The 27,533-nt window shown below is 37.8% G+C and overlaps 2 protein-coding genes and 1 long non-coding RNA gene across 10 annotated transcripts in view; 2 read left to right on the top strand and 1 right to left on the bottom strand.

Moving 5' to 3' along the window:
* TMEM87A (transmembrane protein 87A) overlaps positions 1–18,188 on the top strand; it is a 42,826-nt gene extending 24,638 nt beyond the window's left edge. The window contains exons 11-20 of one of the 5 annotated variants that reach the window (XM_029952969.1): positions 1,564–1,657; positions 2,431–2,502; positions 5,099–5,207; positions 6,408–6,466; positions 7,254–7,357; positions 11,985–12,058; positions 12,469–12,530; positions 13,189–13,244; positions 13,755–13,785; positions 16,058–18,188. In XM_029952969.1, the coding sequence (XP_029808829.1) occupies positions 1,564–1,657; positions 2,431–2,502; positions 5,099–5,207; positions 6,408–6,466; positions 7,254–7,357; positions 11,985–12,058; positions 12,469–12,530; positions 13,189–13,244; positions 13,755–13,785; positions 16,058–16,099 (703 nt within the window). In that variant the 3' untranslated portion in view covers positions 16,100–18,188. Of the gene's footprint in view, positions 1–1,563; positions 1,658–2,430; positions 2,503–3,074; positions 3,144–5,096; positions 5,208–6,407; positions 6,467–7,253; positions 7,358–11,984; positions 12,059–12,468; positions 12,531–13,185; positions 13,245–13,754; positions 13,786–16,057 lie in introns of those variants that run through there. The other 4 variants (XM_029952967.1, XM_029952970.1, XM_029952968.1 and 1 more) reach the window with 4 other exon arrangements.
* Positions 14,758–18,839, bottom strand: LOC115302969. Of its 2 annotated transcripts, XR_003913746.1 has the most exons (4): positions 18,716–18,839; positions 18,230–18,454; positions 16,549–16,631; positions 14,758–14,943 (listed from the first exon to the last, which is right to left on the bottom strand). It is a non-coding gene; the product is annotated as an uncharacterized LOC115302969 (long non-coding RNA). The 2 variants fall into 2 exon arrangements; XR_003913745.1 differs by having other exon boundaries at positions 18,230–18,839.
* A 76-nt stretch (positions 18,840–18,915) lies between these two features.
* VPS39 (VPS39 subunit of HOPS complex) overlaps positions 18,916–27,533 on the top strand; it is a 48,055-nt gene continuing 39,437 nt past the window's right edge. Inside the window, exons 1-2 of one of the 3 annotated variants that reach the window (XM_029952962.1) lie at positions 18,916–19,139; positions 26,714–26,779. In XM_029952962.1, the coding sequence (XP_029808822.1) occupies positions 19,067–19,139; positions 26,714–26,779 (139 nt within the window). In that variant the 5' untranslated portion in view covers positions 18,916–19,066. Of the gene's footprint in view, positions 19,171–22,493; positions 23,066–26,713; positions 26,780–27,533 lie in introns of those variants that run through there. The other 2 variants (XM_029952961.1, XM_029952963.1) reach the window with 2 other exon arrangements.

Genomic DNA, 27,533 nt, shown 5'->3' with positions numbered 1-27,533 from the left:
AGCAGTGACCACTGAGTTTAACTCCATGGGAGATATAAGTGATCTTAACAAGACAGTTTTAGTGAAGTGCTAGGATAAAAGCTTGATTGGAGAGCGTTCGAGAGAGAAAACAGAAGCAGAGGAGTTGAAAGTATCCAGGTATAGGTAGTTATTTCAAGGAGTCTTGCTTTAAGTGGGATTAAATAAATGAGTTAATTAAAAAATTTTTAAGTGTTTGTTTATTTTTGAGAGAGACAAAGAACAGAGTATTAAGCAGGGGAGGGGCAGAGAGAGAAGGAGACACAGAATCTGAAGCAGGCTCCAGGCTCTGAGCTGTGAGCAAAGAGCCCGACATGGGACTTGATCTTAGGAACCTCAAGATCAAGACCTGAGCTGAAGTTGGACGCAGTTAAGCTGAGCCACCCAGGCACCCCTGAGTTTTAATTTTTGTAATTTATTCATTTAAAGGAGTTTTGCTTTCAGTGGGATTAGGGGAGTGGGGTGGGTTTCATTTTTAAAGTTCTTTAATTCATTTAGCAAATATTCAAGTGCCTCCTATATGTCAGGGAGTGGCCTAGATTTCTAAGATATGACAGTAGGGAGAAGAATTCTTGCCCATACGGAGCTTAGCTAGCATATAACAAAAAATACAAGAACAAATATCACTTACGCTTAGGTAGACATGATTTATAGCAGTGCATCTCAAACTTACAGTGCACTGATGAATCACCTGGAGATCTTGTTAAAATGTAGATTCTGATTGGTTGGCATTTTGAATATCATGGATTTAAGACTTCTTCAAGAAGCTGCTTGGAAGGGGCACCTAGGCAACTCAGTTGGTTAAGTGTCCAACTTCGGCTCAGGTCATGATCTCACGGTCTGTGAGTTTGAGCCCTGTGTTGGGCTCTTTGTTGACAGCTCAGAGCTTGGAGCCTTCTTCAGATTCTGTGTCTCCCTCTCTTTCTGCCCCTCTCCCACTCACGCTCTGTCTCTGTCTCTCAAAAAATGAATAAATGTTAAAAAAAAAATTTTTTTTAAAGCTGCTCAGAAGATTTTGTATTTTGTTGGATTCTGAGCTTACACATGTACAGTTTATCTGAAGAGTTACAATAGGATATTTGCTTATATTGTTAAAATGTTTAGATTTGATAATGATTTTGTGGTTATATTTTTTAACAGTCCTTACTGATAAAAAAAAAGACACGCTGAAAGATCATATGACAATGGGAAGTGGATGAGCCTTGCATGAGGCAGGATTGGCCATAGGTTAGCAGTTACTGGGACTGGATGATGCATGTAGAGGGGTTCATTATACTATTGAATGTTTGAAAATTCTGTGTAATAAAAATGGCCTTTTTTTTTTTTTAAATACAGTATCTGGGGACCAGATCTAAAGTTCTGTTATTCACTATCTTGGTTTAAGACCATATGTTCTTCCAATTTTTTTTCCTCAGATGAATCAAGTATCTCTGGCTTATCTCTGCTAAGTTGTTGGCCTGTATTAATCAACAAGAGTTGCTGTTACTTAGCTTATTTTAGAGTTTGTAGCATTGATACTCAGTTTTGTCTTTGCTTCTTGTTTAGGCCTCGACTTGGAGTCACTCTTCACAAAGTTGTGGTAGCAGGAGCCCTCTATCTTTTGTTCTCTGGCATGGAAGGGGTCCTCAGAGTTACTGGGGTCAGTACTGCTTAATCTGAGTATTTATGGTCAGTTCATATACATTGTTTTTGTCTTGAGAGGGTGAATTGAAATGTCTGTGAGCTTTTTCTTCTAAGTCGCCTTTGAACTCTGATTTTCAACGTGTATGCATAATGCAAATTTTCTTTTTAATCTACTAGAGCTATATAAGTTTAATGTGTGACCAGGAATGAATGCTTTCCCACCTGTCCCCAAATTGCTACTTATTCCTCCTTCCTCACAGTGGACTCTCTTTCTTGTATAAGGGGCAAACATTGCAATCATGTACTCGCTCCGCAATCTGTTTTTTGTTTTAAAGTGGTATTGCTCTTTTCTAACCGCCACTTGAGTTTCAAAGTGTTTTCTAAAATGCAACTAGTTGTTCACATCATTCTTGAGAATTATAAAATCATGCCCCTTTGCAAGGAAGGGAAACCAAAGCATTAAGATAAATAAAACCAAAGCACTAAGATGATAAATTTTTGTTAGAGCTGGATTAATGTGAAGAAGAACTGGTTATCCCAGTTCTTACTTATTTAAAAATCACTCCCAGCAATAACCCATTAGATTCAAGGTGGCAAAAGCTGTAAATTTGACTTTGCCCTCAAGATAACTGAGCTCCTTAGGTTTTGCAGTAAATTGCTCCTTAAAATAAAATACTTTATTCACGTGTATTTGTTTTTCAGATCACACTGTGCTCTATGTAATTTCCTTAAGACTTTTAGTAATTTTAACCCTTTGTCAATTTCATTTTCTTTCTTATGCTGCTGTAGTCTTTTTCTTATCTCTTGGTTCTGATAGTAAACCTGGCCCTCTCTGCAATTGATGCCTGTATTATTTTATGGATATCCTTTTAATAATATCCTGGTGATATAGCACTTTATATACATAAATGTGTGAAACAAGCAGCATAGTTTTGGGGACAGATACTTGCCTTCGGTTTTATTTTGGGGTGTGCTTTTATTTGTAAATTTACATTATATTACAGTTCTGGAAATTGTTAATAATATATTAACACCACAGTACTTTGAAATATGAGAATGATCTTTTTAGACATGTAGCCAGAATCACAATGATAGGAGATGATAGAATGGGATACGGGCTTGTAACACCACAGCTGTTCATTGTGGTCACTTCTTAACATGGGTCTTAGGAGCTGTGTGGTGCTTGCCTTTTCTTAGTTAGCAGCATGCTGTATTGAGATTGTAATCAACAGTTTGTGTGAAATGCTTACAGTTGTATGTTCTGTGTGATCGTTTGTCAGATGGAAGAATGATGTAGGTGCAAAGTATTACTCCTTATTTTCTTTTGGTTCGAGTGCAAAATCATTCCAGATGATTATATAAATGCAGAATCATGTGCTGGTGTCTTCTCTGTGCTCTCATCTTTTTCACAACCTCTTTTTCTTTGTCTGCAGGCCCAGACTGATCTTGCTTCCTTGGCCTTTATCCCCTTGGCTTTCCTAGACACTGCCCTGTGCTGGTGGATATCCTTCTCATTGACTTGTCTGATGGCGGTCCATTTTTTCCCCTTGGAGATGGGTTTCCATTGATCTTTCTGCAAATGGTTTTACCAGTTTTGTTGATTACTCTTTACTTTGGGAATAGGGTATTTTCAGTCTAACAACCTGAGAGCTCAGGTAAGCAGTTATTTTATTTTTAATTTTAAAAATTGCAGCAAGAGTTGGTGACTGCCGACCGGGCACAAGATAAAATCTTCTGACTTTTTTTAAAAATGAGCATTTCACTTCAATTTTGGACTTATGTATCTTACTTGGTGTTAGAGTCACTGGCTGCCCTGGTCCTACTGTTTCTTTCAGTCTCTGGCAATTATTAAATGCTTTGAAAATTATGTAAATATTTTGATTCTTAAAATATGATTTTAGGAACTCTATGAGGCTTCTTGACTCCTTTTTTTAATTAATTTTTATTTTTTTGATGTTTATTTTTGAGAGAGAGACCAAGCATGAGCTGGTACGGGCAGAGAGAGAGGGAGGGAGACACAGAATCCGCAGCAGGCTTCAGGCTCTGAGCTGTCAGCACAGAGCCTGACAAGGGGCTCAAACCCATAAACTACGAGATGATGACCTGAGCCAAAGTTGGACACTTAACTGCCTGAGCCACTAGATGCCCTGAGGTTGTTTGACTCTCTTAAAATTCTAAGTAGGTTTAGCAGACTTTAACCTATACAGGATAACAGGGTAAGTGTTTCATACCCTCTAATTTAAAATTGGACTTGGGATTGTTTGAAGACTTTCATTCTTTGATATAAATACTGATTTGTTTATAGGAAAAGTCAACCAGCAGATAACAAACAGGTTTCTATTTGAATAATCTTTTCTCTTGCTTTTCAAGAGTAAGCATTTATTTATTAGGGAGTTGGGCTATTAGATGAAGGATTCAGGTGTTGGGACTTTTATCTTGTGGGGATTTAAAAAATTTTATTTTGCTTTTTGCATTATTTGGTCCTATATCCAATTATAGTCTTAATGGACTGTGACTGTTATAAAAGGCTGACTGTAAATAAAGATTTAATTTTGTGAATTTGGGGGGATTGTCCTTTATCAAAAATGTTTGAAATTGGGCCCAAAAGGCTGAAGCTTTTCTAGGTCAGTATCTATCAAGAGTGCTTTGTGAACCTCTACTACGCATATTGAGAGGTGTGGGGAGAGGGACTGGACCATACAAGAAAATGACTTGGTGATTAGGTAGCAGTTAGGGCTCTGTTAAAGGGCACAAGTGAGCTCCAGCTCATTCTGAAGGTTGAACGTCCGAGTAGATTAATCATCTATAGTAGTCATTAGCTCTTCTCTATCTTTGTGCAGCAACTTGTACTTAGGATAATGTCATGAAAATAGTTGTTGCTTTTAGAGCCTAATTGCCTGAGATTCTCAGCCAGTTTGTAATTGTATGGATAAGTCAGGCAGCTGATGGAGGTTTCTTCACATGGCACAAGGGGACTGAGTGTAAACCATGGGAGGTTGTAGGCATGAGTGTATGACTTTAGACTAGATGGGTTAGGACGGTAAGAACAGAACCATTACCTTAAGAGAAGAAAGGAGAGGATGCTAACTCCCTTTTTTCTTTTTGCCTGTTAACTCATTTTTATCTTATTTTCTTCCATTTGTCTTTCATTTTGTTCTTCCTTGTTTCTCTAGAAAGCTTCCTATCTTTATTTCTCCTTTATATTTTTCCTTTTTTATTCCTATCTTTTGCATTTTCATTTTTATCCTGGTTTTATGTTCTCTTCAAGTCTTATTGAAAATGAAGACTTTCTTACTAATCATGGTGAGGCTTGGGGTATTTGTGAGGTTGCGAGAGAGCTGTTAGGCCAGGTGTTCATAGCTCTGTCAGTTTGACCTCAGATTCTCAAAGAAATATAAAGACTAGTGTACTAGCTTATCGTTTTTTCAGAATGTTGATTTCCTTGACCTGCAAACACATATTTATTAGCCTGACTCAAACAATGAAGCTGTTAAAACTTCGGAGGAACATTGTAAAACTCTCTTTGTACCGACATTTTACCAACACGCTTATCTTGGCAGTGGCAGGTAAGTTGGAGACTAGCTTCCTGCTGTTTAAATGCAGTTCTTTTAGAACAGAGATTCTTAACCTGAGAAGCCATAGGTAGGCTCTCTAAAATTACATGAAAAGTTTTATAGATTTTACTTGGGAAAGTGGTCTTTCACTTTTGTCAAATTCTTAAGTGGGTCTGTGGTTCAAAAAAAGTTTGAGAACCACTTTTTTCATGGCTGAAGATCAACTACATATGATTTCAACTCTTGGTATATCTCTCTCCTGTCTCATTCTTTTTCTGGGACATTTTTTTTTGAGGCAAGTTAGCATTGGTGCCATATAGCCTTTAGATTTCTTTTAGAAGACGTTAATATTTGCTTATTTGGTTTTATTAAAACAAATATAGAATTTTATTTAGAATTCAGATCAGTGTACATTGCTATTTTATTGCCCCTACATATGTCACTAAACATGCTTAACATATATGTTGCACATATCCATTAGGTTAGACTATAGCCAATGTAGGCTAATTTGCCTGCCTTTTGGCTTATACCAGGAATAGGGAGGTTTGGCTTATAATTGGAACCAACAGTTCTGTTTGTCTTGCTGTCATTTTATCAACCTCTTTTTCCATCTGATCAACCAAAGAAAAATTAGGATTATTATACTAAGGATAAAGAAAGAGAAAAAATATTATTAATCTGGAAAAAGCCATGTTTCTAATACCTTCTTTTCCAATTCTGAGGGTTACTTAAGTAGCCAGATGGTAAACTATTCTTTTTTTTTTAAATTTTTTAAAAAATGTTTTATTTATTTTTGATACAGAAGAGACAGAGCATGAGAGGGGGAGGGTCAGAGAGAGAGGGAGACACAGAATCTGAAACAGGTTCCAGGTTCTGAGCTGTCAGCACAGAGCCTGATGTGGGGCTCGAACCCACGAATGGGAGATCTGACCTGAGCCGAAGTCAGAGGCTTAACCAACTGAGCCACCCAGGCGCCCCTAAACTATTCTTTAAGTACAGAAAGGATTGACAAGAGTATGAATTGTGGGTCTTGCTTATAGCAGTTATAAATAAATTTGGATTGAATAAATGTGTTAAAATAACTGACAGAAAATGATTGTGATGTATTGGGAGCTAGGGATGTTTGGTATTCCACTTAACTAGAATCAGAGAATGTAATTAGGGATGTAAACTAATATTCACACTGTGACCAGGTTTTTCATTTCCGGTTAGCATCTATTGTGTTTATCATCTGGACAACCATGAAGTTCAGGATAGTGACTTGTCAGTCGGTGAGTTATAAACACATAAACACATGCATTTGTGAATAGAGTACTGTTTTATACATAGACGATGATGTTGATGACAATGGTAACATTCATACCTTTTAAGAAGTTAGGGTTAGTTTTCCACTCTGAGGGTTAGAATCCTTCCCTCCTCCTAAGTATTCAATATAAACATTGTGCTTAGAATGATAGATTTGTTTTGTGGGGTTTTTTGGGCAGACATTGGGAGAAAGGACTGACTGTATATCCCAATAGTGGGAGAGAACCTTATAAATGATCATCACAGTTTGTCATAACCTAATCTGCCTTAACTAAAAATTTTTTAATAGGAAATCGAGAATCCTAAACATTAAGTATGTGTGAATAACACTAATCTAAGTAGAAGCTCTGTACTTAAGATTTGAGCACAGAGCCTGGCAAAGCATTTCTGTGGAAGCCAGAGCTAAGCTGGTAAAAATAAATAAAATGAAGACTATAAAAATAACAACATAATGTTACTTTCCCATAGCTTGTATAAAAGTCTTTCCTTAAAATTTCTCAGAGCTATAAGGAAGCATAAATAAAGTGGTCTATTCAGTTAGTGCCTTTTCTTTAGCAACAATAAACACTACCAGGGAAGAAACGATATTTATTTATTTATTTTTTAGTCCCAGCATTTAGCACAGTGCCTAGCACATAGTAGGCTCTTAGTAAATTTAAGTTAAGTGAATAAATAAGTGATTCTTGTTCTCTGCCAAAGGCTTTGTGAAATGAATTAAGATTATGTATAAAAATGTACTTCTCCTTTTGGTAGGATTGGCGGGAGCTCTGGGTGGATGACGCCATCTGGCGGTTGCTGTTCTCCATGATCCTCTTTGTCATCATGGTTCTCTGGCGACCATCTGCAAACAACCAGAGGTTCTTGGACACTTCTTATTTACATTGCTAACCATTGAATGGCCATGTCATCAGTTAGGGGTGGTTCAGTGGGTGACATTGTCAGGGCCATGTCATATAGGGGAAAGAATATTCACTGGGTCTGGAATCCAGAGAAATGGGTTCCTGTCCAACTCTCCTATTTGCACTATGACTTTGAGATGTTGCCTCTTTTCACTTCTCTAGGCCTTAGTTTCCTCTTCATATATAATGTGAGGCAATTGAATCAATTGATATAAGGTGATTTTCAGTTCTGACATGTTCTGATAATATGTTTGTATATGAGTAAAGAAGGGAAGTAGATAGATTGTGACACTTGTAATGAGGGTCTCTCCTGTCTCATGTTGGGAAAGAAAGAACAATTTTTATAGCCAGTAGCTCAGCTTACTTTGTAACAATAGAGTAAAATAAAAACTTACGTGACAGACTTTGGACTTAAAAGTCTATAGATGAATTTGCTTTGTTCAGCTATTGGCAAATCTCAGTTATTTAGAAATTGGCTGTCTTTATTTTGTGAATGTCTGTATCTTTGGTGCACCACCCCTTCCTCCCCCTATTTACCCAGCCATATCACCAAAGAAGGAAAAGGATGAGGTAGTGTAACTAAACAGCAAATTTTATAATTAGACATACCAATAAAATATTTAGAAAATAAATGACATCTTTCTGTGAGTGTGAGATAAATGACATCTTTTTATCCCATAAAAATAGCCTGTGTTTTCATATTGTACATTTAATGTTTGTATTCTTTGAAAAAAATAGAAAAATAGAGTAGACTTGATTGCTAGGGTAAAGGGTATGCATATTTATAATTTTTAAAGTATTAAAATCAGATTGCATTCAAAAAAATCTGAAATTATGTATCTACCAACAATCGTGTGAGAGGAGCTCTCTCCTCTACCTTCCTATGTCCCTATTTAATTTTTACAGATCTGGTAAATGAGAAGATGCACTGTTATTTTTTTTAGTTGAATTTATTCTAAATTACTTTTTTTTTTTTAACGTTTGTTTATTTTTGAGAAACAGAGTATAGGTGAGGGAGGAACAGAGAGAGTGGGAGATACAGAATCCGAAGCAGGCTTCAGGCTCTGAGCTGTCAGCACAGAGCCTGACGTGGGGCTCACACCCAGAAACCATGAGATCGTGACCTAAGCTGAAGTTAGATGCTTAATAGACTGAGCCACCCAGGCACCCCCAAGACGAAATTACTTTTTATGTCATTACTGGTTGTGTAGTTCTGCCAATCAGCTTTTTATATCTTTGACTTTTTTTTCTTATCAGCTTATGGATTATTTTTCTAATGATTTGTTAAGCTTCACTGAAATATTTCCAACCATTGGCTTTCCATCAATCCCTCTAATATGACGCCAACATCATTCCTAATGAATCAGTAGACAAGAGGGTATAAATGTAAAGAAAGTAAAATAAAAAATTAAAATTTAGGGGCACCTGGGTGGCTCATGGCTTGTAGGAATTCCTTACATATTTTAGATTCCAACATTTTGTTCCCAGCATTCCAGATATTTTCTTCTAGCTTGTTGTTTATCTTTTAACAATTTAATGATGTTTTGGTGATAGAAAAAGTTGGAAGCACGATGTCAAATTTGTCATTTTTTTCCTTCATGTATTGTATATTTTGTGTCTTTTTTTTAATGTTTATTTTTGAGAGAGGATGCAAGAGGGGGAGGGACCTGGCGGGGGGAGACAGAGGATCCAAAGCAGACTCTGTGCCATCAGCAGCAAGCCCATTGTGGGGCTCAAGCTCATGAACTGTGAGATTATGACCTGAGCCGAAGCCAGATGCTCAGTCGACTAGACTAACCAGGTGCCCCATTTTTTTGTGTCTTGTTTAAGAAATTTTTTCCTGACTTAAGGTGAAGTCCTAAAGTTATTCTATAATTTTTTCAAAATTTCTCAGTTGTGCTATTGTTCATCAAGAACTGTTTACTTAGGAGTTCTCTATTCTGCTGTTTTTTCTCTCTCTCTGATCCTGCATCAGTAGTACATTTTCTTAAATTATCTTAGTTTCTTGAGAAGTCTTTGTATGTGCCTTCCCCCTTAATCTTCTTTTTAAGAAAATATCCATTGCTATTGGTTCTTTTCTTTTTAATAAAATATTTAACTTGTTTATTTAATTCTAGGAAAACCTTTATTGGATTTTGTTTGGATTTTAATTGAATTGATAGGTTTCTTAGGGAAATTACATATATTTTTCCCATACTTGCCTATGGTATGTCCCATTGTTTTATCTTTTCAGTGCTTTATGTTTTGTAACTTTTCTGTTTTTGAGAGCGTGAGCAGGAGAGGGGGAAGAGGGAGAGACGGAGGATCTTTTATTTTTAATTGATTTTGAGAAGGGAGGGAGGGGTAGAGAAGGGGAGAGAGAGAGAATCCTAAGCAGGCTCTGAGGTGATAGTGATGTGGGGCTCTATCCCAGGAACCATGAGATCATGACCCGAGCTGAAATCAAGAGTCATACTCTTAACTGACTGAGCCACCCAGGTGCCCTGAGAGCCTTACCCTTGGCGTGGAGCCTCATGTGGGGATCGATCCTACAAACCCAGGATCATGATGAGAGCCGAAATCAAGACTTGGATGCCCAACTGACTAAGCCACCTGGCCCCCTGTTATATAACTATTATTGAAATATTTAAAAATGTTTATGACTCTTATGGCTCTATCCTTTTAAAATAATACATGTGGCTTTGGCAAAAATGTAGGAATGCTATTGATTTTTTAAAAATATTTTAATATTTATTTATTCATTCATTCATTCATTTACTTTAGTTAACATATAGTGTAGTCTTGGCTTCAAGAGTAGAGCCCAGTGATTCATCTCTTATATACAATACCCAGTGCTCATCCCGCAAAGTGCCCTCCTTAATGCCTGTCACCCATTTAACCCACCCCCCTCCAGCAACCCTGAGTTTGTTCTCTGTATTTAAGAGTCTCTTATGGTTTGCCTCCCTCTCTGTTTTTATCTTCTTTTTCCTTCCCTTCCCCTTTGTTCATCTGTTGAGTTTCTCAAATTCCACATATGAGTGAAATGTTGAAAGAGAGAGAGAATGAAAGAATCCCAAGTAGATCCATGCTGTCAGCACAGAAGCTTACACGAGGCTTAATCCCAAGAACCATGACATCATGACCTGAACCCAAATCAAGAGTCAGATGCTCAACCCAACTGAGCCACCCAGGCAACCCTAATTGTTTTTTGTTTGTTTGTTTGTTTTTAATGTTCTTAATGTATTTTTGAGAGAGAGAGACAGTGTGAGCAGGGGAGGGTCAGAGAGAAAAGGAGTCACAGGATCTGAAGACAGGCTCTAGGCTCTGAGCTAGCAGGGTCAGCACAGAACCTGATGTGGGGCTCGAACCCACAAAATGTGAGATCATGACCTGAACCAAAGTCGGACACTTAACCGACTGAGCCACCCAGGTGCCCTGTTTTTGTTTTTTTAAACTTAAGTAGGCTCCACACCTAATGTGGCTTGAACTCACAACCTTGAGATCCAGAGTTGAATGATCACTGGACTGAGCCAGCCAGGAGCCCAGGAATGCTTTTGATTTTTATATATTTATCATTTCCATCAACCTTCCTATATTGTCTTGTTAGTTCTGATAACCTCTAGATTTCCCCATTAGATTGAATGTTATTGAAAGTAATGACAAAGCTATTCCTTCTTTTCCAACTAATACTGCTGCCTCATTACTATTTCTTGTGTTGGCTAGGCTCTCCTGTATAATATTGAACTGAGGCATCGAGAGTGGGCCTTCTTGTCTTATTCTGACTTTAAAAATGTGCTTTTCAAGTATTATTATTAACTTTGATATCTAGTGTTAATTTTTGCTAGTTATCCTTTAATAATATTATGGGTTTTCTGTTACTCCTAGCTTTTGGTGGGTTTTTTGTTCTTTTTAATTCATGAAAGGGTGATTTAAAAACAAGGTATAACGAAATTAAGAGACAATAGTTAAGTACAGCGTGAGTTCAAAGTGGAAGCTTTCTAGGAGTTTATCTGTCTGGCAGGCTGCTTTGCTGAATCTTTTGGAAGCTGTAAAGGAAAGTTATCTTAGATGTACCAAATGAGGCCTTTATCTTAACTTCCCGTTTGGAAACTGAGATTTTAAATTACCTGGTACATACAAGGTCAGGACTTTGTCTCTTAACTACAAATTCAAAGGCTGAGATTTTAAATTACATAAGAATTTACTCTTTGTGTAATATATGCTTGTAATGCTTACCACGTGTGAGGTATTATTCTAAGCACTTTTTGAAATGACGTGTGCTTTTTATAAAACATCTCTATAAGTAATGTTTTATTATCCCCAATTTCAGATGAGAAAACTGAGGCACAGAGAATAAGTAACTTGTCTCCAGTCATAGGCAGTATATAGCTGAGCCTGAACTTGTAAATGTCATACTGTCCTGCTTCTCTTGCTAATAAAGGCAGTCAAGAGCTTTCTGGAGGGGAAGAATTGTTTTCTTTTCACTAAAATAATTTTATTAATGACTCATTGCAGTTTCAGTAATAAGGTCTATAGAATCCAGAGAGTGTAGCATTTTTTGTAGTTTTCTAATATTTTTCCTTCCTTCTCTCTTTTGTTCTGTCAGGTTTGCTTTTTCACCATTATCTGAGGAAGAGGAAGAGGATGAACAAAAGGAACCGATGCTAAAAGAAAGCTTTGGTAGTTATAAAATTTATTTGTGCTTTAAATATTATTTTCTTGTTTTTAGAAATAGAGTAAAGCAAGTATAACAGTTTGGATTAAAATCAAGATACTTTGATACTGTTTATTATTTTACAACTGTTGTACAGTTTTTCAATTTGGTATGTGGTTTAAAGTTAGGGGGAATCAAAAGTAAAGGTATAAATTTTAAGGTGAAACCATGATAAATTCAGTAAGTAATTGCACAGTAAGTGTACAGTGTGCTTACTGGATGAGCTGAAAGTTTGGCTTTGAACTTCCTAGCATAAAGGTAGAGAAATATCTGTTGTATAAATCAGGGTCCATAAATCTAAAGTTCTGAATCCATGTTTGAAATTATTGCTGGACTCCAATATACTTAACCCATCTACTTTGTTTTCCCTCTACAGAAGGAATGAAAATGAGAAGTACCAAACAAGAACCAAATGGAAATAGTAAAGTAAACAAAGCAGTAAGTAATTGTGTACAGGCTTTAATGATTTTTTTAGATCTATGCTGTAATTAAGCTTGCTTTATACATCTTTTAATATATATTATACTTACATTTTTAAAAACAGAAACAGCAAGTGATTCTAAGATCTAGTTAATCTTTAACCTAGTTTGTTTGTTACCGTGTCCTGAAAAGGTACATCAGACTACTCTGATGGTTCTATTTGTTTAATCAATGCAAGTTCTAGCCCTACTAACCTAAGGTGTTGTTGGTAATAAAGATCAAGATTTTATTCATTGAGCAGTTTTTTGGAGGATTTTTTTGTTTATTTTTTAGAACTATGCACACAGTCTACATTAAGGGCTTTAGAATTTATCTCACTTTTAAGGAGCAAAACTTATAGGAAGCAAACTCTGGTATTAGAACATTAAGAAGAAAGCATTTAAAGACATAATTTTATATTTTACTTGAATACTTATTTTACACTTACATAGATTTTTTAAAGTACTTGACTATATAATTGTTAAAATTATTAGCAGTACCATCTGTTATGTGAATATACTACATCAGAATTCTGTAAAGATGAAGTTTAAAAATTTTGAGACCTCTTTAGATCCTTATTTGACGTGTATTAGTTGGTGCATTCTAGTAAGTACTGGTATTTGTATGTTCCCAGCAGCAGGAAGATGATTTGAAATGGGTAGAGGAGAATGTTCCTTCTTCTGTGACAGATGTGTAAGTTTTAGAACTATTTTCACAAGAATCCTCTTTCCATTAGTGTAACTTTTATTATTTCAAGTGAATGAGCTGAAGAACATGCTAATAAGAATGCTAATAGAAAATTAAAGAATATTAAAAATGTTAAAGATGTTAAATAAAAATTAGGAACAATATACAAACAAAAGTAAACATGATTATTTGTTCAGATGACATTTCTGCTTAGAAAGGTTTAGTTGTACACCTTCCCAAAATCATTGGGATAATCCTTTTGGGGTTTTTAGTTCCTTTCCTTGACTATATTTTTAATTAAATAGTGGCCCTGTTACAGTGCTTGAACATGGTTTCTTCTGTACAATTCCAGTAACTCTTCAGTTTATATATTTGCTTTTTTCCCCCTGAAATACCCATTAATAAGATGCAGATCTTAATTATTACAAAAGCTTTCAATTGTATTCATAGTTTCACTTTCCTCTATGAACCATTTATGACTTTATGTTGTTTACTTTGGTGTTTTCCTCTCTGCAGAGCACTTCCAGCCCTTCTGGATTCAGATGAGGTTAGTAATCAAATCATGTGTATCAACTGTGGGTGTCTCATGATTTAATAGGAAACCATAGGTCCTTTGTTCAGGGGAATTTTATTTATCTGACTCAGTAATGGTCTGAAGAACTGTATTTGGTATGGTTGAAAAAGGATGAGAATAGAAGTACTAATATTAGAACCCAAATATTCAAGGTTTCCTTTCTGTGTACACAGTCCCTTATTTCTTTTCTAAAGTTTCTTGATCAGATTTGAGGACAGGTCTTTTGTTCTGAATATTAGGTTATTCTAGACTCCCTTGATTTTTGAAAATCCTTTGAAAGCATCTGCCTGAATCCAACTCATTTTGTTGGATTGGCTGCTTTAAAAAAATGATTTATTTCCCATTGTATGCTGTGTGATGCAGCATACAATGTCAAATTCCTTAGCAGTTCTGTGTATTGAAATAATTGAGAATTCTACCATTCAGAATTAAACCTATCATTGTAACACTTTGCTTTCTATGGTATATTCTGCCCTTCCCAGATCTCCCTGTTGTGGGCTTCTGCTAATAGTTTGCTCACAGGGCTTCCCTTTGACTTTAGTTCTCCAGCCATCACTCTGTTTCAGCCACAGCAGGCTGAGTATGTGAAACCCAGCTGGGCTATTCACGGTAATACAGGTTTAATATAGTACTTTTGGTTGCATCGACTTCACCTATCTGTTCATATTTCCCTGTGTGAAAAACCTATTCAAGAACTAAGAACTTAAGTGCATTACAAGAGAAATAAGTTTTAAAGGACCAGGAATCAAAACAGAATCAGACTCTTCAGCCTCAATTATGGAAGCTAGAAGATAATAAAACAATGTCTTTGAATTCTGAGGAAAATTATTTTCAACCTAGAATTGTATTTTCAACTAAACTATCAGTATGAGGGTAAAATAAAGATGTTTTCAGTCATGCAAGAAATAAAATAATTAACATTCTATATGCACTTTCTCAGGAAAGTAATAGAAAATGTTCTTTATAAAATGAGAGAACTAAAAAGAGAAAGACTTGGGATTCAGGAAATAAAGGGTCCAATAGAGGGGCAAGGATAAACTGATGTAAGACATTCCGAGACAGCTGGGTGACAGTCTTGGAGGGCATCCAGTCCATAATAGAGCAGACCAGAGAGCTTCAGGAGAAGTAGTTCTAAGAATAAAACAAAAAGGCTAGATTAGCTGGTGTAATTGTTCATATTCAAAAAATATTTATAGTTCTCGTATAGTTCAGGGTAAATTTGTGATATGTGCTTTTAGCAAATGAAACAACACAAAAGTGAAAAATATTAACTCTAAAGTAAATTACATAAGAAAGGATATTTAGTGGTAACATTAATTTCCTTAATTGAAATGGCATGCTATAAATTTTTTTAATTTGTTTTTAGTATTTATTTTTGAGAGGGAGGGACACACACACACACACACACACACACACACACACACACACACACACACACACAGTGTGAGTGGGGGAGGGGCAGAGAGAGAGAGGGAGACACAGAATCCAAAGCACGCTCCAGGCTCTGAGCAGTCAGCACAGAGTCCGATGCGGGGCTTGAACCCACAAACTGTTGAGATCAGGACCTGAGCCAAAGTCGGAGGCTCAACTGACTGGACCACCCAGGTACCCCTGTTTTTTAATCAGATATAATTTTTAACATGATTTTTTAGAATTATGAAAATACATAAAATCTACAATCCTAATTGTTCTCAGGTGCAAAGTGTTAACTATATGCACATTGTTGTACAACACATCTCTAGAACTTTTCATAAAGTGTAATTTTAATGAATGTGTAATTTTTCATTTTAAGGCTAATACGGTCCTGTGTTTTTGGACATTTAATTCTGTTTTGTTTACAATTTTGAGTTTTGCAGTAGAAATCTTTCTGGCTAAATCTTTGCCCACATCCTTGATATTTTCTTCAAGTTAAATTCTTGAATCAGAGTAGGTTCACATTTTCACTAAAGCTTAATCTTAAGTAAATATTTGTTTAATCATCTTATTTGACTCAAAAATACACATTTTGATCTTTGGTATGGTGTCCAGAAACCTAGAGATTTTGGTTCAGTTAATCTCAGGTGGGGCCTAGACATCTGTATGTTTCAAAATCTTCATAGATAGTTAGGAAAATTTCCAAATATTTAGTGGACATAAGCAAAAGTACTTGTGGGAAGTGTGCATGTGTAACATCTTTGTAGAAGATATTTGGAAAATAGACCATTTAAAATTAATATGCTTAGAAAAGACCTTTCCCCCCCTCCAGGAACGAATGATCACACACTTTGAAAGGTCCAAAATGGAGTAAAGAATGGGAAGATGTGCAGTTGAAGATGGGTAGTAACTCAGAAGAGATCAGCTTCTGTGTCAATCTTCTACACTCCTCTGTGGAATTAAAGAAGGCAGTGAAACCTGATCTATTCCTTGACCTTTGTGCATTGGAGCTGGTGAGAGGTGGCAGAACAAGGAGAGCATCTTACTGAAAACAAGTTCATAGGACAAGAAAAATCTACAAGTTTTTATTTACAACATTGATCCCCCTTTCCTTCCCACACCCTGACATGGATGTTTATGCAACTTATGTGTGTTGTTCCTGAACATTCTATAATGTCTAAACTGTTTATCAAACTAAAAAGTTTAACATCTTCTAAAGAACTATGACATCAACTCCATAATCTGTAATCTCCAGGAGCAACTGCCTATAATTTTTATTTTTTTTAGAGAGTTACATAGGTGATGGGGGAAATTATCATTTACCTTTCCATTTCCTGAGAAGCCAAGGTTACATATTGCAGAGGTAGTTTTGCGAAAAAAGAGTCCTGAGTTAAGGAGCCATGGTTCTATGGATGATTTAAAACAAGAGTATGGAAGAGAGAAGCAAACTGTTACAGTATGATTCAGATCATTTTAAAAAATCAAGTGCAATTTTGTTTACAAATGGTGTATATTAAAGATTTTTCTATTTCAGATGTACTTTAGAGAGAACTATTAGCTTAACTCTTGACATCTGCTATTGTGACACATCCCATTGCTGGCAATGTGGTGCACACTCGAGAACTTTTAACTACTGTTTTGTAAGCCTCCAAGTGCAGCGGCATTGCAGAGTTGTAGGCAATGCTTTGTTTGCCTTCATGCCATTCACTGGGTGTTGCACTAGACGCAGAGAGGCACTCCATCTAAGTGCTTGTGAGTGAGCATCCTGCTGAAGGAACTGTAATGCTTAAGTAGCAGGAGCTAATACAAAGGAGAACAGGTTCTTCTGGCTTAATTGAAACAGTTTTTCCTGCATGAAGTAGTGTGGAGGCCCTGGACTGCTGCTCATTCTTTAGGATTGACTGTTCTTATACCTGGTGTTGGTTTAGAGACTGTTTATAAGAGACATCACAAGGTGATGGGATTCATTTGAAGCACTATATTTGTTTTAATGGTTTTGTCCAATTTTGCCTTCCCCAGTTTTTGTTTTACATAGAAAATTCATGCCATTTTTTAATATAAAAAATTTTTAACAAAATTAATATATTTTCCTCATTTTTTTCAGACTTTCTCTAAAATCCATTCTTTCTCCCAAATTATTGTGGGGCTTTTCCTCCCATGGGTTTTTATTCTACATTGTCTTACTATCTGTTGAAACCATTGACCACATGACCACAATCTTTACTAACTCATACTGTAGTGAAAGTGTTTACATTTATTTAACATCTCTGTATAGCTCTTTGCTGTTGTGATTTTAAAGAAATCACCTAGGTGATATCTCTAAGGAACAACATGAAGAACTGACTATATTCTCAGGTTAACCCATTAGCAAAAGGCTAGTGGTAGTGTTGTGTGCTTCTGTTCTTCCATAGAGACACTTAGTAAGTGAATAATAGTTAAAATGCAGCAAAATAGTTGGTCAAATATTTTTGAGGATGCTTAGATGTTGATTTAAGATTAGGGAATAAATCCTATTATGTTAAGCAGTAGTGTATAGTAACAAATTATGTAGACTGGACCTGGTAATTCTTTCTGCTTTCTCTTATGGGTTAAGGCACTGTGATTAGATACAGCATATCATTTCTTAGAACTGATTCGGAAGTAATTTATAGTATTACACTGACCTGTTACCTGAGAGTTCATATCGGTTTTAGTCCTTGGGCCTGATACTACTAGGTATTAGGCCTTCTTTGAGGACAGCAGCTGGCAGTTCTGTATTTTCAAGGTGTCCATTTTCTATGGTGAATATCACCCATAATACTTGATTTATTTAGCAATTTTTGTGTTAGTACTAATACTTATATGTCACTGGATTATCAGAAACAGTATTTGGTAAAGATGGGACAATAATCTCTAATTTACAAGTGAAGAAACTGACATTGTATAAAAATAAAGTGACCAAGGCCAGTTTTATTTTTACTTATCATAGACTTTTGCTTTAAATTTAAATGCTTTTATGACCTACCTGCTGTTTTCTTTGGGGGAGGAGGGCCGGGAGGAAGTTGCCAGATATACCTCATTCTTGCAGTACTTTTCAAACGTTAAAGTGCATGGACTCACTTTGGGGACTTATTGAAGCACAGACTGCTGGACCCCCCCAATCCAGATTTTTTGATTCATTAGGGCAGGAATAAGGCCTGAGACTGACTGCATTTCCAGTAAGTTTCCAGGTGATGTTGATACTACTGGTCTAGGGAATCACATTTTGAGAATCACTGGCCTAGAACAATCTTTAAAAAAGGGTTAAATACTTGAACTTGTTGGGATTATAATGGCAATGCAAAAACCACCATTTATTGGGTGTTTAGAGTGTGTCAGTTGTTGCTAAACGTCCACAAGGCCAGGTTAGTGTGGAACACTATACCATCCCTTTACAGATATGGAAACAAAGGCTAATTTCCTAAATGGCATATCTCCATCCCGACTAAGTGACGCCAAAGCCCGAGCTCACCACCGTCCTACACTGCCTGAGATAGTTCCAAAGATTCCTCCCGATCCCTTTTTTGTTAAGCCCCATTGCTAGGCTCCATGACGAAGGTGGGGAACCTAGCGCCGGCGCGTTCTTCCTTCTTCGGAGGTGGGGTAGGTGTTTGGGCGGAAGGGGCGGGGCGGGTCTTCTGCTGCGGAAGGGGCGGGCTTAGCCGGGCCGGAAGTCCGGTGTTGGTGGCTGTGTTGCTGTACGGCCTGTAGCTGGGGTCTCAGCATCGTGCTTGGCCCTTTGGGCAGTTTCCTGTCCCAGGCCCAAACCTGGCCCGTCCTCGCATACATCGGTGAGACTGCTGCGGCGACTCTGCTCGCCGCCATGCATGACGCCTTCGAGCAAGTGCCGATCCTGGAAAAGCTGCCTCTACAGATCGACTGTCTGGCTGCCTGGGGTGAGCCGAGGGCCCGAGGGGCCGAGGCGGGGTCAGTGCGAAAGCGGTTTCTACCTTTCACAAGGCTAGGAATGTGGACAGGCGTCTGGCTGTATGGACTCCGCTCGGACGTTATCCAAGAGGCATAGAGTGAGGGAGGGCTTGGTATTGTAGACATCGAGGGCCATGGGGCTGTTTGGCAAGTCCTCAGGGACCCGGGCTTTCGGTACGTTTACCCTTGATTTCAGTACAGAGTTGAAGGTTGAACTTTTCTTATTAACTATGCTCAGCTTTGGCTCATTTTGATTTCCAAGAAGTCTTTAAGTTGGAGAGACAAGAGTTGGGGAGTTTTCAACCCACCGGGTACGTGAACTTGTCCAGATGATTGTTGTTTTCTAGGTGAAAGACAACACTATTTTCGGGGGCATTAAATACGTTAATACCATATGCCTTTTTTCCCCTTAGTAATCACTCATCATTCACTGCTCTGTATTCTAGGTAACTCAACGTTGTTGTTGTAAACTCAGTCTAGCCAAGTGGTCGATTGCCTTATATTCAGAGTGTCCAAGTTACCTAACTCTGTGGGTAGAAGAGCCTCATTCTAGTCTGTCATGGACTCTAACGCATTAAAAACTTGTGTAATCCTCTTGGGATTGGTCAGTACAGAAAACAGGGTCTGGCATCTCTTGTATGCTCTAGAATACAATTGGTTTCAAGGGTCTAAATCTTGACTCTTAGTTATGAACATTATGCTCTTATCTTTGAGTGATTGTGTTTGGTAACAGCAACCAAAGACCAAACAAATAATTCTAGTCTTCCATGTTAATGTCCATGTGCTAAAAATCAAGGGCCATATAAAAGTGGCCCAGAACTCTTAATCAGATCTTATACTGAGCTAGGTACCTAAGATGGGCCTGGTGGAATCTTGGTGGTGGCTGGCATCTTCTGCATCATTTACGGACAGTACCACCCAGTCTTACAGAGTTCCTTACAGCCTCTTCAGTAGGGTGCTTTCACTACAGGTCTTCATGCTAATGTTCCCTGCTTTGCCTTTAGCAACCCTGGAATTCTTTAAAATCATACCTCCATAGCTTTCCTAGTCCCTTGGGTTAAGGAGAGAGTCTTGCTTCCTCTGGGTATCTCCAGAAAGCCTCCATTTTCTGTGATTAAATGCTCAGTAAAAATTAAAAATAAATAGAGGAGGGGCGCCTGCATGGCTCAGTTGGTTAAGTATCAGACTCTTGATTTTGGCTCAGGTCATGATCTTGCAGTTTATGAGACTGGGAGCCCCGTGTAGGATTCTGTGCTGATAGTGTGGAACCTGCTTGGGATTCTCTCTCTCTTTCTTTTTCTCTGTCTTTCTCTTTCTCTTTCTGCCCCTCCCTATCTTGCACATGTGTACACACACGCCTTCTCTCTCAACATAAATAAACATTAAAAAAATAAATAGAAGAGGAAAGAAATGTAAAAACTGAAAGACTTGACCTTGTACAAAGGGACACATTCCCCTAATTCTTCATCACATATGTATTAGATGCCTATATGGACCAGTTTCTCTGTTATTTCTCTGCTACAGGAATCAAAGGATGATTAAGAAACAGTGCCTGTACTCCCAGAACACATAGTGAGGAACAAAGACCTATGAACAGATTATGACACAAGATAAATGATACTCGAGGCATATGCTGCCTAATACAGAAACATGGGAGAGGGGTGCTCTCAGCCTAGGACGTATCCTTCTAAAAAGGATGAATGCAGCTGCTTGCCACACTTGTAAGAGTCCTTGACTGATACCCTATGGAACTAGCAGTACATGTATTTCAGCCTCTCACCGGCTCTCACCAACTCCACTTTGTCACAGTAAAGATTCCCTGTATTTGAGCTTTTCAGAAAGATAGTTTTGAAATTGAGGTATGGGGCGCCTAGGTGGCTCAGAAGAGCATGCAACTCTTGATCTTGGGGTCATGAGTTCAGGCCCCCAAGTTGGGTGTAGAGATTACTTAAAATGAATAAATAAATTAAAACTTGAAATGGTAGGTAGGTCTTTGCCTTCATCTCCCACCCAGGAGGAGAAGTGCTTATTACTTCCTAGGATGCTGTGGTAATATTGGGCTTCAAGAGGCTATTTACCACGTCTTGACTCGAAACTATTCTCTGACTTCAGCAGCAATAAATACTTATTTCTAGTTGTTATCCCTAAAATTCATCTGGGAACCTCCAGAAACCAGATCATATAGGGCCAGACAGTATTCAAGCTGGAAGATGTCTTCGGGACACCACAGTCCATCTCTTGGGAAATGGCTGTGAGGATACTGATGATGGTGACTTCTCCCTAAACTCCAGAGTTGTAGAATCCAGCTGCCTGTTCAGTACCTTCATTTGGATGTCTAGTAGCATGGCCACAACAGTTCTTGATTCCACTCTCCCAAAACATGCTTTGTCACCCTGCATCCCACATCTCAGCAAATGACATTTCTATTTACCCATTTTGTTAAGGCCTAAAGCCTTGGAGTCATTCTTCATTTCTCTTATATACTGCATCCAGTTCATCTGCAAATCTTGTCTGCCCTTCTTGCAGTAAGTCTAAAGTCCAGCCACTCTCTCCATTTGCACTATTTCTACTTTGATGAAAGCGCTACCTCTCATGTGGATTACTATAATAGTCATCTGACTGATCACCATGTGTTTGTCATTGTGCCGCTCTCAGTCTTTTCTCACATGGAGGTAGAGTGATCCCTTGAAAGCTTAGTGTGATCACATCTCTCCAATGTTCAGAATGCTTCAGTAGCTTCCTAAGTTCCAAAGCCCTTGCTATGCTTTGTACATCTGATACCATAGGCCTCTAGTTACTTCCCCTCATCCACCCCATCTCCTACGCTCTTACCCGCTGCTCCTTTGTCCTGTTAGTCACACAACGGTCTTCTTTATTCCATAACACACAAAGCACATACCTACCTTGGGGGTTTTGCTCTTGCTCTTGCTCTTGCCTCTGCCTGGAACTCTCTTGCTCTAAAATTACATGGCTCGTTCTTCATTTCCTTCAGGTTTCTGCTGAAATGTCACATAAATCAGCAAGACCTTCCCTGACTGTGCTATATAAAAGACAGTGTGATATTTTCTTACTCAGCCTTATCTTTTTTCTTATCATGGATTGCTAGTTGATGCTGTTTTATATTATATTATTGTCGTTTTCACTCCATATTAGAAGAGAACTTCCTTCAGAGCAGGAACTGTGTTTTGTATATTGCTGTATTATGGTTCTTAGAAGAGCTCCTCATAATAGGAATTTATTAAATCTTTTTCCAGTGAATGAATGATAGTAATAGCTTCCATTTATTGAGTACTAATCTATATTAAGCTTCTATGAAACAATAACTGCATTTTGCAGAGGAATAACCTGAAAATTTAAGTAATTTTTCCAAGGTCCTATATCTAGTAAATCATGTCTGATTGTGGACCGTGGTTCCCAAATTTTTATATTCAGAACCTGTAAAGAAAAATGCAAATGTGTGTGTGTATGTGCGTATATGCAATCATTCTTTTATTTTCCAAAGAAACAATAGAAAGATAAAAAGGATTAAAACAGTTGCTTATAGCAGAAGGGAGAGAGTAGACAAGAATGGAAGCTAGACTTCCCACAGTTTTAGCATTGAAGCTAGGTAAATGTGTCATATAATTAAAACATTGAGTTTGAAAATGCAGCTTTCAGGTCAGTGTTGCAGAATTATTGTATCTGAATCTCTGGCAGCAGCACTGTATTCTGATACAGCTAATCAGGATTATGCATTAAGAAACACTCTTCTTTGCTCTATGACCCCAAAAAAGGAAGTGGTCACTACCTTTTCCATTTCTGTATTCCCTGCAGTGGCCAGCATTGGACTGGGAATGGAATTGTATATCACGTGACCTTGGACTGGGTTTGCACTGTTGGATGGAGCTTCATTAGGGTAATTATGAGCAAGAGGGCCCAGCATTTACTCACTTCCCAGGAGGAGTAAAGTCCAAGTTTGTGGCTCAGGATCAGGCTGTCAGGAATTTTCTAGGGCTGATTCACATCTGTTTATGTGTGTATTATCCACAAAATACACCGTTTATGTAGTGTGTCCCACTTTCTGACTTGCTGTCTCAGAGGGACTGTGTACCCAAATTCTGAGTGTGCTCTGCAAGCTTCTCATTCTCTCTGTTTTGCACCCATGATTGTATTATAAGATGACATTTCATAGAATGTGGAGGTCCCACATGGGTCAGGTCTTCTGGTCACCTGAGCACCCACTGACTTCCAAAACCAAATCAAGCCTCTTTAAGATTCTGTGCCATTATAATATCTGGATGATGCACTGTTTTCCCTTATGAGTTTGAGTATTAGTAGTGTGTGTGTGTGTGTGTGTGTGTGTGTGTGTGTGTGTTGCTTTTACTGTATAAAGGAAAGTTGTTATAATACTTTGCATGTATGATAAATGCATTTTTCCCCAGCCCCTTCAAATGAAAACGTCAAATGAAAAGGGCCAAATAAAATCTCAATTAAAAATTTTTTTCATTTTAGTGAATTTGTCTGATTCTACTTTATGACCAATAGAGTAGTCATTTGATGAGAAACATCTATTGGCAAGGAAACATTTCAATAAAAATGGAAAGTAGACTCTTGAATGTCATGCTTACGAGTTTGACTTCGTATGTTAGTAGTGCAGCTTCATGAAGATTTAAACCCCAGTGTGACAGTGTTATAGATGCGTCTAAGGTAGCCTACAGCAAACATGGAAGGACACATATGGTGAGACCAGGTGAGGCCATCACAGGGGTTAGTGGAGAACTGGGATGTGGCTGTTGCAAGGTACCTGATAGAGGTGAAATTCATAGACCTTGCAGACCATCAAGGAGAATAGGGTGCTTAAAAGACATAAAGAAAAACAGTAGGGATTTGGAAAGGAAAGTGGGAAGGGAAGGTGAACATTATATTATGTTGGCCTTTTGGTTATAGATTTTTATGTATGTTATAAGTGAGTTAAAAACTTTTCTACTTCAGTTTATTTATATCTGAAAGAGCAATGGGTGTCCTAAAAATCAACTTTAGCATTACCAGTTGCTCAATACAGTGATGTTGGTTAAGTAGGGTTTTGAGCACAATATCTTTTACAAAGCAAGCATTGTAAATGCATTTATTTTGTTTTCTGTGTTCTGTTCCAACATAAATCTGTAGTATTTCATTAGAGCTAATGATATTTCTGATTTCTCATATGTCATTGAAAGCATGCAGTGTCGGGGCACCAGGGTGGCTCAGTCCAATAAACACTGGACTCTTGATTTTGGCTCAGGTCATGATCTCACGGTTGTGAGATTAAGCCCCATGTTGGGCTCCACACTGGGCATAGAGCCTCCTTAAGATTCTCTTTGTCCCTCTCCTGTATATGCACATCCTCTCTCTCCCTCTCTCAAAAAAGAAAAAAAAAAAGAGAGGGAAGAAAAGCACACACAAAATAAAAGACAATCATTATCTTTTCCTAGAAGACTAAGGACATCAACCCAGAGAAATGTTCTTGATGTGGCTTTTGACCCTGTTTTTGTTTGTTTTTACATTTATTAGTGTTTATTTATTTATTTTGAGAGAGGGGGAGAGAGCACCAGCAGGGGAGGGGCAGAGAGAGAGGAGAGAGAAAATCCTAAGCAGGCTCCATGTTGTCAGCAAGAAATCCTGGGACTCAGTCTCACAAACTGTGAGATCATGACCTGAACTGAAATCAAGAGTCAGATGCTTAACTGACTGAGTCACTCAGTTTTTATAAATATAGCCAGTATCTCTCAGACAATTTCTGGCCAACATCCGTACTTTTGACATATGATGCCTTAGTAAGTAACCACATCACAACATGTGGTTATGTCCTGATGCTTCTGTAGACATCTTACTACATGTATGTATCATGATAAATTATCCCCTAGGCCTCAACTTCCTCATCTATAAAATGGGGATAAGAAGAATGTATCTCAAAGGATAGTGAGGATTAGTGAAGTTAACATATGATATGTGCTTAGCATTTCCTGGAACACAATACATGCTCAGTAAAGTTTATCAATTTGTACCATTTTCCAATATTTTATCTTGCAGAGGATCAAGAGAGTTTGTGAAAGGAATGAATAACCGTTATGTTACAACATCAGAAAGTTGAGGAAGTATCTGTACATGCGTCACTTCCCTTAATGAGTTAAAATACATCTCTCAGGGTAATTATTTAAACCCTTTTAGAGCCTCTTTATTTTTAGCAAAAACCATTTTAGTGTCTCCCAAAATGCAGTCCTTGAGCCAACAGTGTTAGCATCACCTGGGAACCTGTTAGAAATGCAAGTTTCCAGGCCCATTGTAAGACCTACTGAATCAGAACTGAGGGCAGGGCCCAGCAGTCTGTTTTAACAAATTCTCAAATAATTGCACACCAAAGAATCACTCATTGGCCTGGACCATTTTTTTTTTCTTTTCTCATAAGAGCTTTATTGAGAGATGTGATTCACATACCATACAATTCATCCATTTAAACTATACCATTAAGTGGGTTTTAGTACATTCACAGAGTTGTACAAGTATGACCACAGTCCATTTTACAACATTTTTATTACCCTAAGGGCCCTATACCCCTTACTATTTACTCCCTCATTTTCCTGTAAGCCCACTAATCTTTTTGTCTCTATAGATTTGGTTGTTTTGACATTTCATATAAATAGAATCATAAAATTTGTAGCCTTTTTCATCCGGCTTCTTTCATTTACCGTAATGTCAGGTTTGTCCCTGCTATTGTAGCATGTGTCTGCACTTCATTCCTTTTGATGGCTGGCTTATATTCCATTGTATGGATTTCCCACATTTTGTTTATCCCTTGATCAGTCAGTGGACATGTGGGTGGTTTCTATCTTTTGGCTCTTACAGATGCTGCTGCTCTGAACATTTGTGTCCAGGTTTTTGTGAGAGCATGTTTTCATGTGTCATGTATATGCCCAGGGGTAGAATTGCTGGGTCACCTGGTGACAATACATTTAATTTTTTGAGGAACTGCCAGACTGTTTTCCAAAATGACTACACTGGTGGTTTATATTCCTGCCAGCAATGTGTGAGGGTTCCAGATGTTTGTTTTGATTTGCTAGGCTGCCTTTTGAGATAATTCTGTAAAGATTAATATGCTATGGCACTTCTAATTTTCCTTAAGGTAAAATCATTAAGCCTCCAAAGGATACCTTTTAGCTTTGTTTCTGACATTAGAGACCTACTTTCATGTTTATACTACCCATTTTATGATTATATAAATTTTCATCCTATGTTTGGTTAGTTTAATTTTGAAACTGTGAAGGCAGGGACATTTTCTATTCCCTGATATGTCTAGTCTGGTAATGATGCTTTTTTGATTAACCAATCAAATGTTCTTGGTTTTGATTAACCAATCAAATGTTCTCAAACATTTCTTGACTATAAATATTCCTTAGCTTTGCAAAATACCTGCTATCAAAAGCAACTCCTTTTCTTGACCCTTTGATTTCTAATTACAAGCCCCAGCTCAAAAAATGGGGTTTTACAGAAGCTGACTGACCTTTCTCACAATTCTTTTCTCTTGCAGAGGAATGGCTTCTCGTTGGCACCAAACAAGGACATCTTCTTCTCTATAGGATCTGGAAAGATGCTGGTAAGTGGCAGCTCTCCAGAATTGAGAAAGAGATGGCCTACTACTCACCCAAAAAATTTTGATAGCTAGTATACAACTGGGAAATCAGTGATTCCTATATCATTAAAAATCATTGGGGTTGAGAGTAATTCCGTGGGAAAGTAGAGAGAAGCATATGAAAATCTCCCAGGTTTTTTGCTTTTTTTTTTCAGACTGTCTTCCCCTACCCGCTGCAGATGGGGTTGAATGCTCCTCCCCTCCTTACTTTTTAGAGACTCCCTGTCAGAAATAAATATTACTGATGGGTATAAGATTTTTGTGTGAATGATGTGGGGATAGGAAACAAAATTAGGAACCACTGTTTAAAAACTTAAAACAAAATTTTTTTTTCCTTCTTATTTATTTTTGAGAGACAGAGAGAGACGGAGCATGAACAGGGGAGGGGCAGAGAGAGAAAGAGACACAGAATCCGAAGCAGGCTCCAAGCTCAGCACAGAGCCCGATGCGGGGCTCAAACCCACGAATCGTGAGATCATGACCCGAGCCAAAGAAGTCGGACGCTCAACCGACTGAGCCCCCCAGGCGCCCCTAAAAACTTTTGTTGACTTATGAGGGGTAGACTAGGAGAGAGGAGACCTGGGGTTGAGCCCGGCTGTCCTTCTCTTCGGCTAAATGATGATGAGTAGGTCCTTCCTAATGTCATTTTCCTCTTCTGTCAACTGCTTGTCTCACAAAATTGTTGAAGTCAGATGCAGAGTCAGAGACTTTGAAAACT

Source organism: Suricata suricatta, chromosome 9 (assembly GCF_006229205.1).
Source record: "Suricata suricatta isolate VVHF042 chromosome 9, meerkat_22Aug2017_6uvM2_HiC, whole genome shotgun sequence".
NCBI lineage: Eukaryota > Metazoa > Chordata > Mammalia > Carnivora > Herpestidae > Suricata > Suricata suricatta.
The sequence above is the reverse complement of the archived record's forward strand: the minus strand, read 5'-3'. Positions and strand labels throughout refer to the sequence as shown.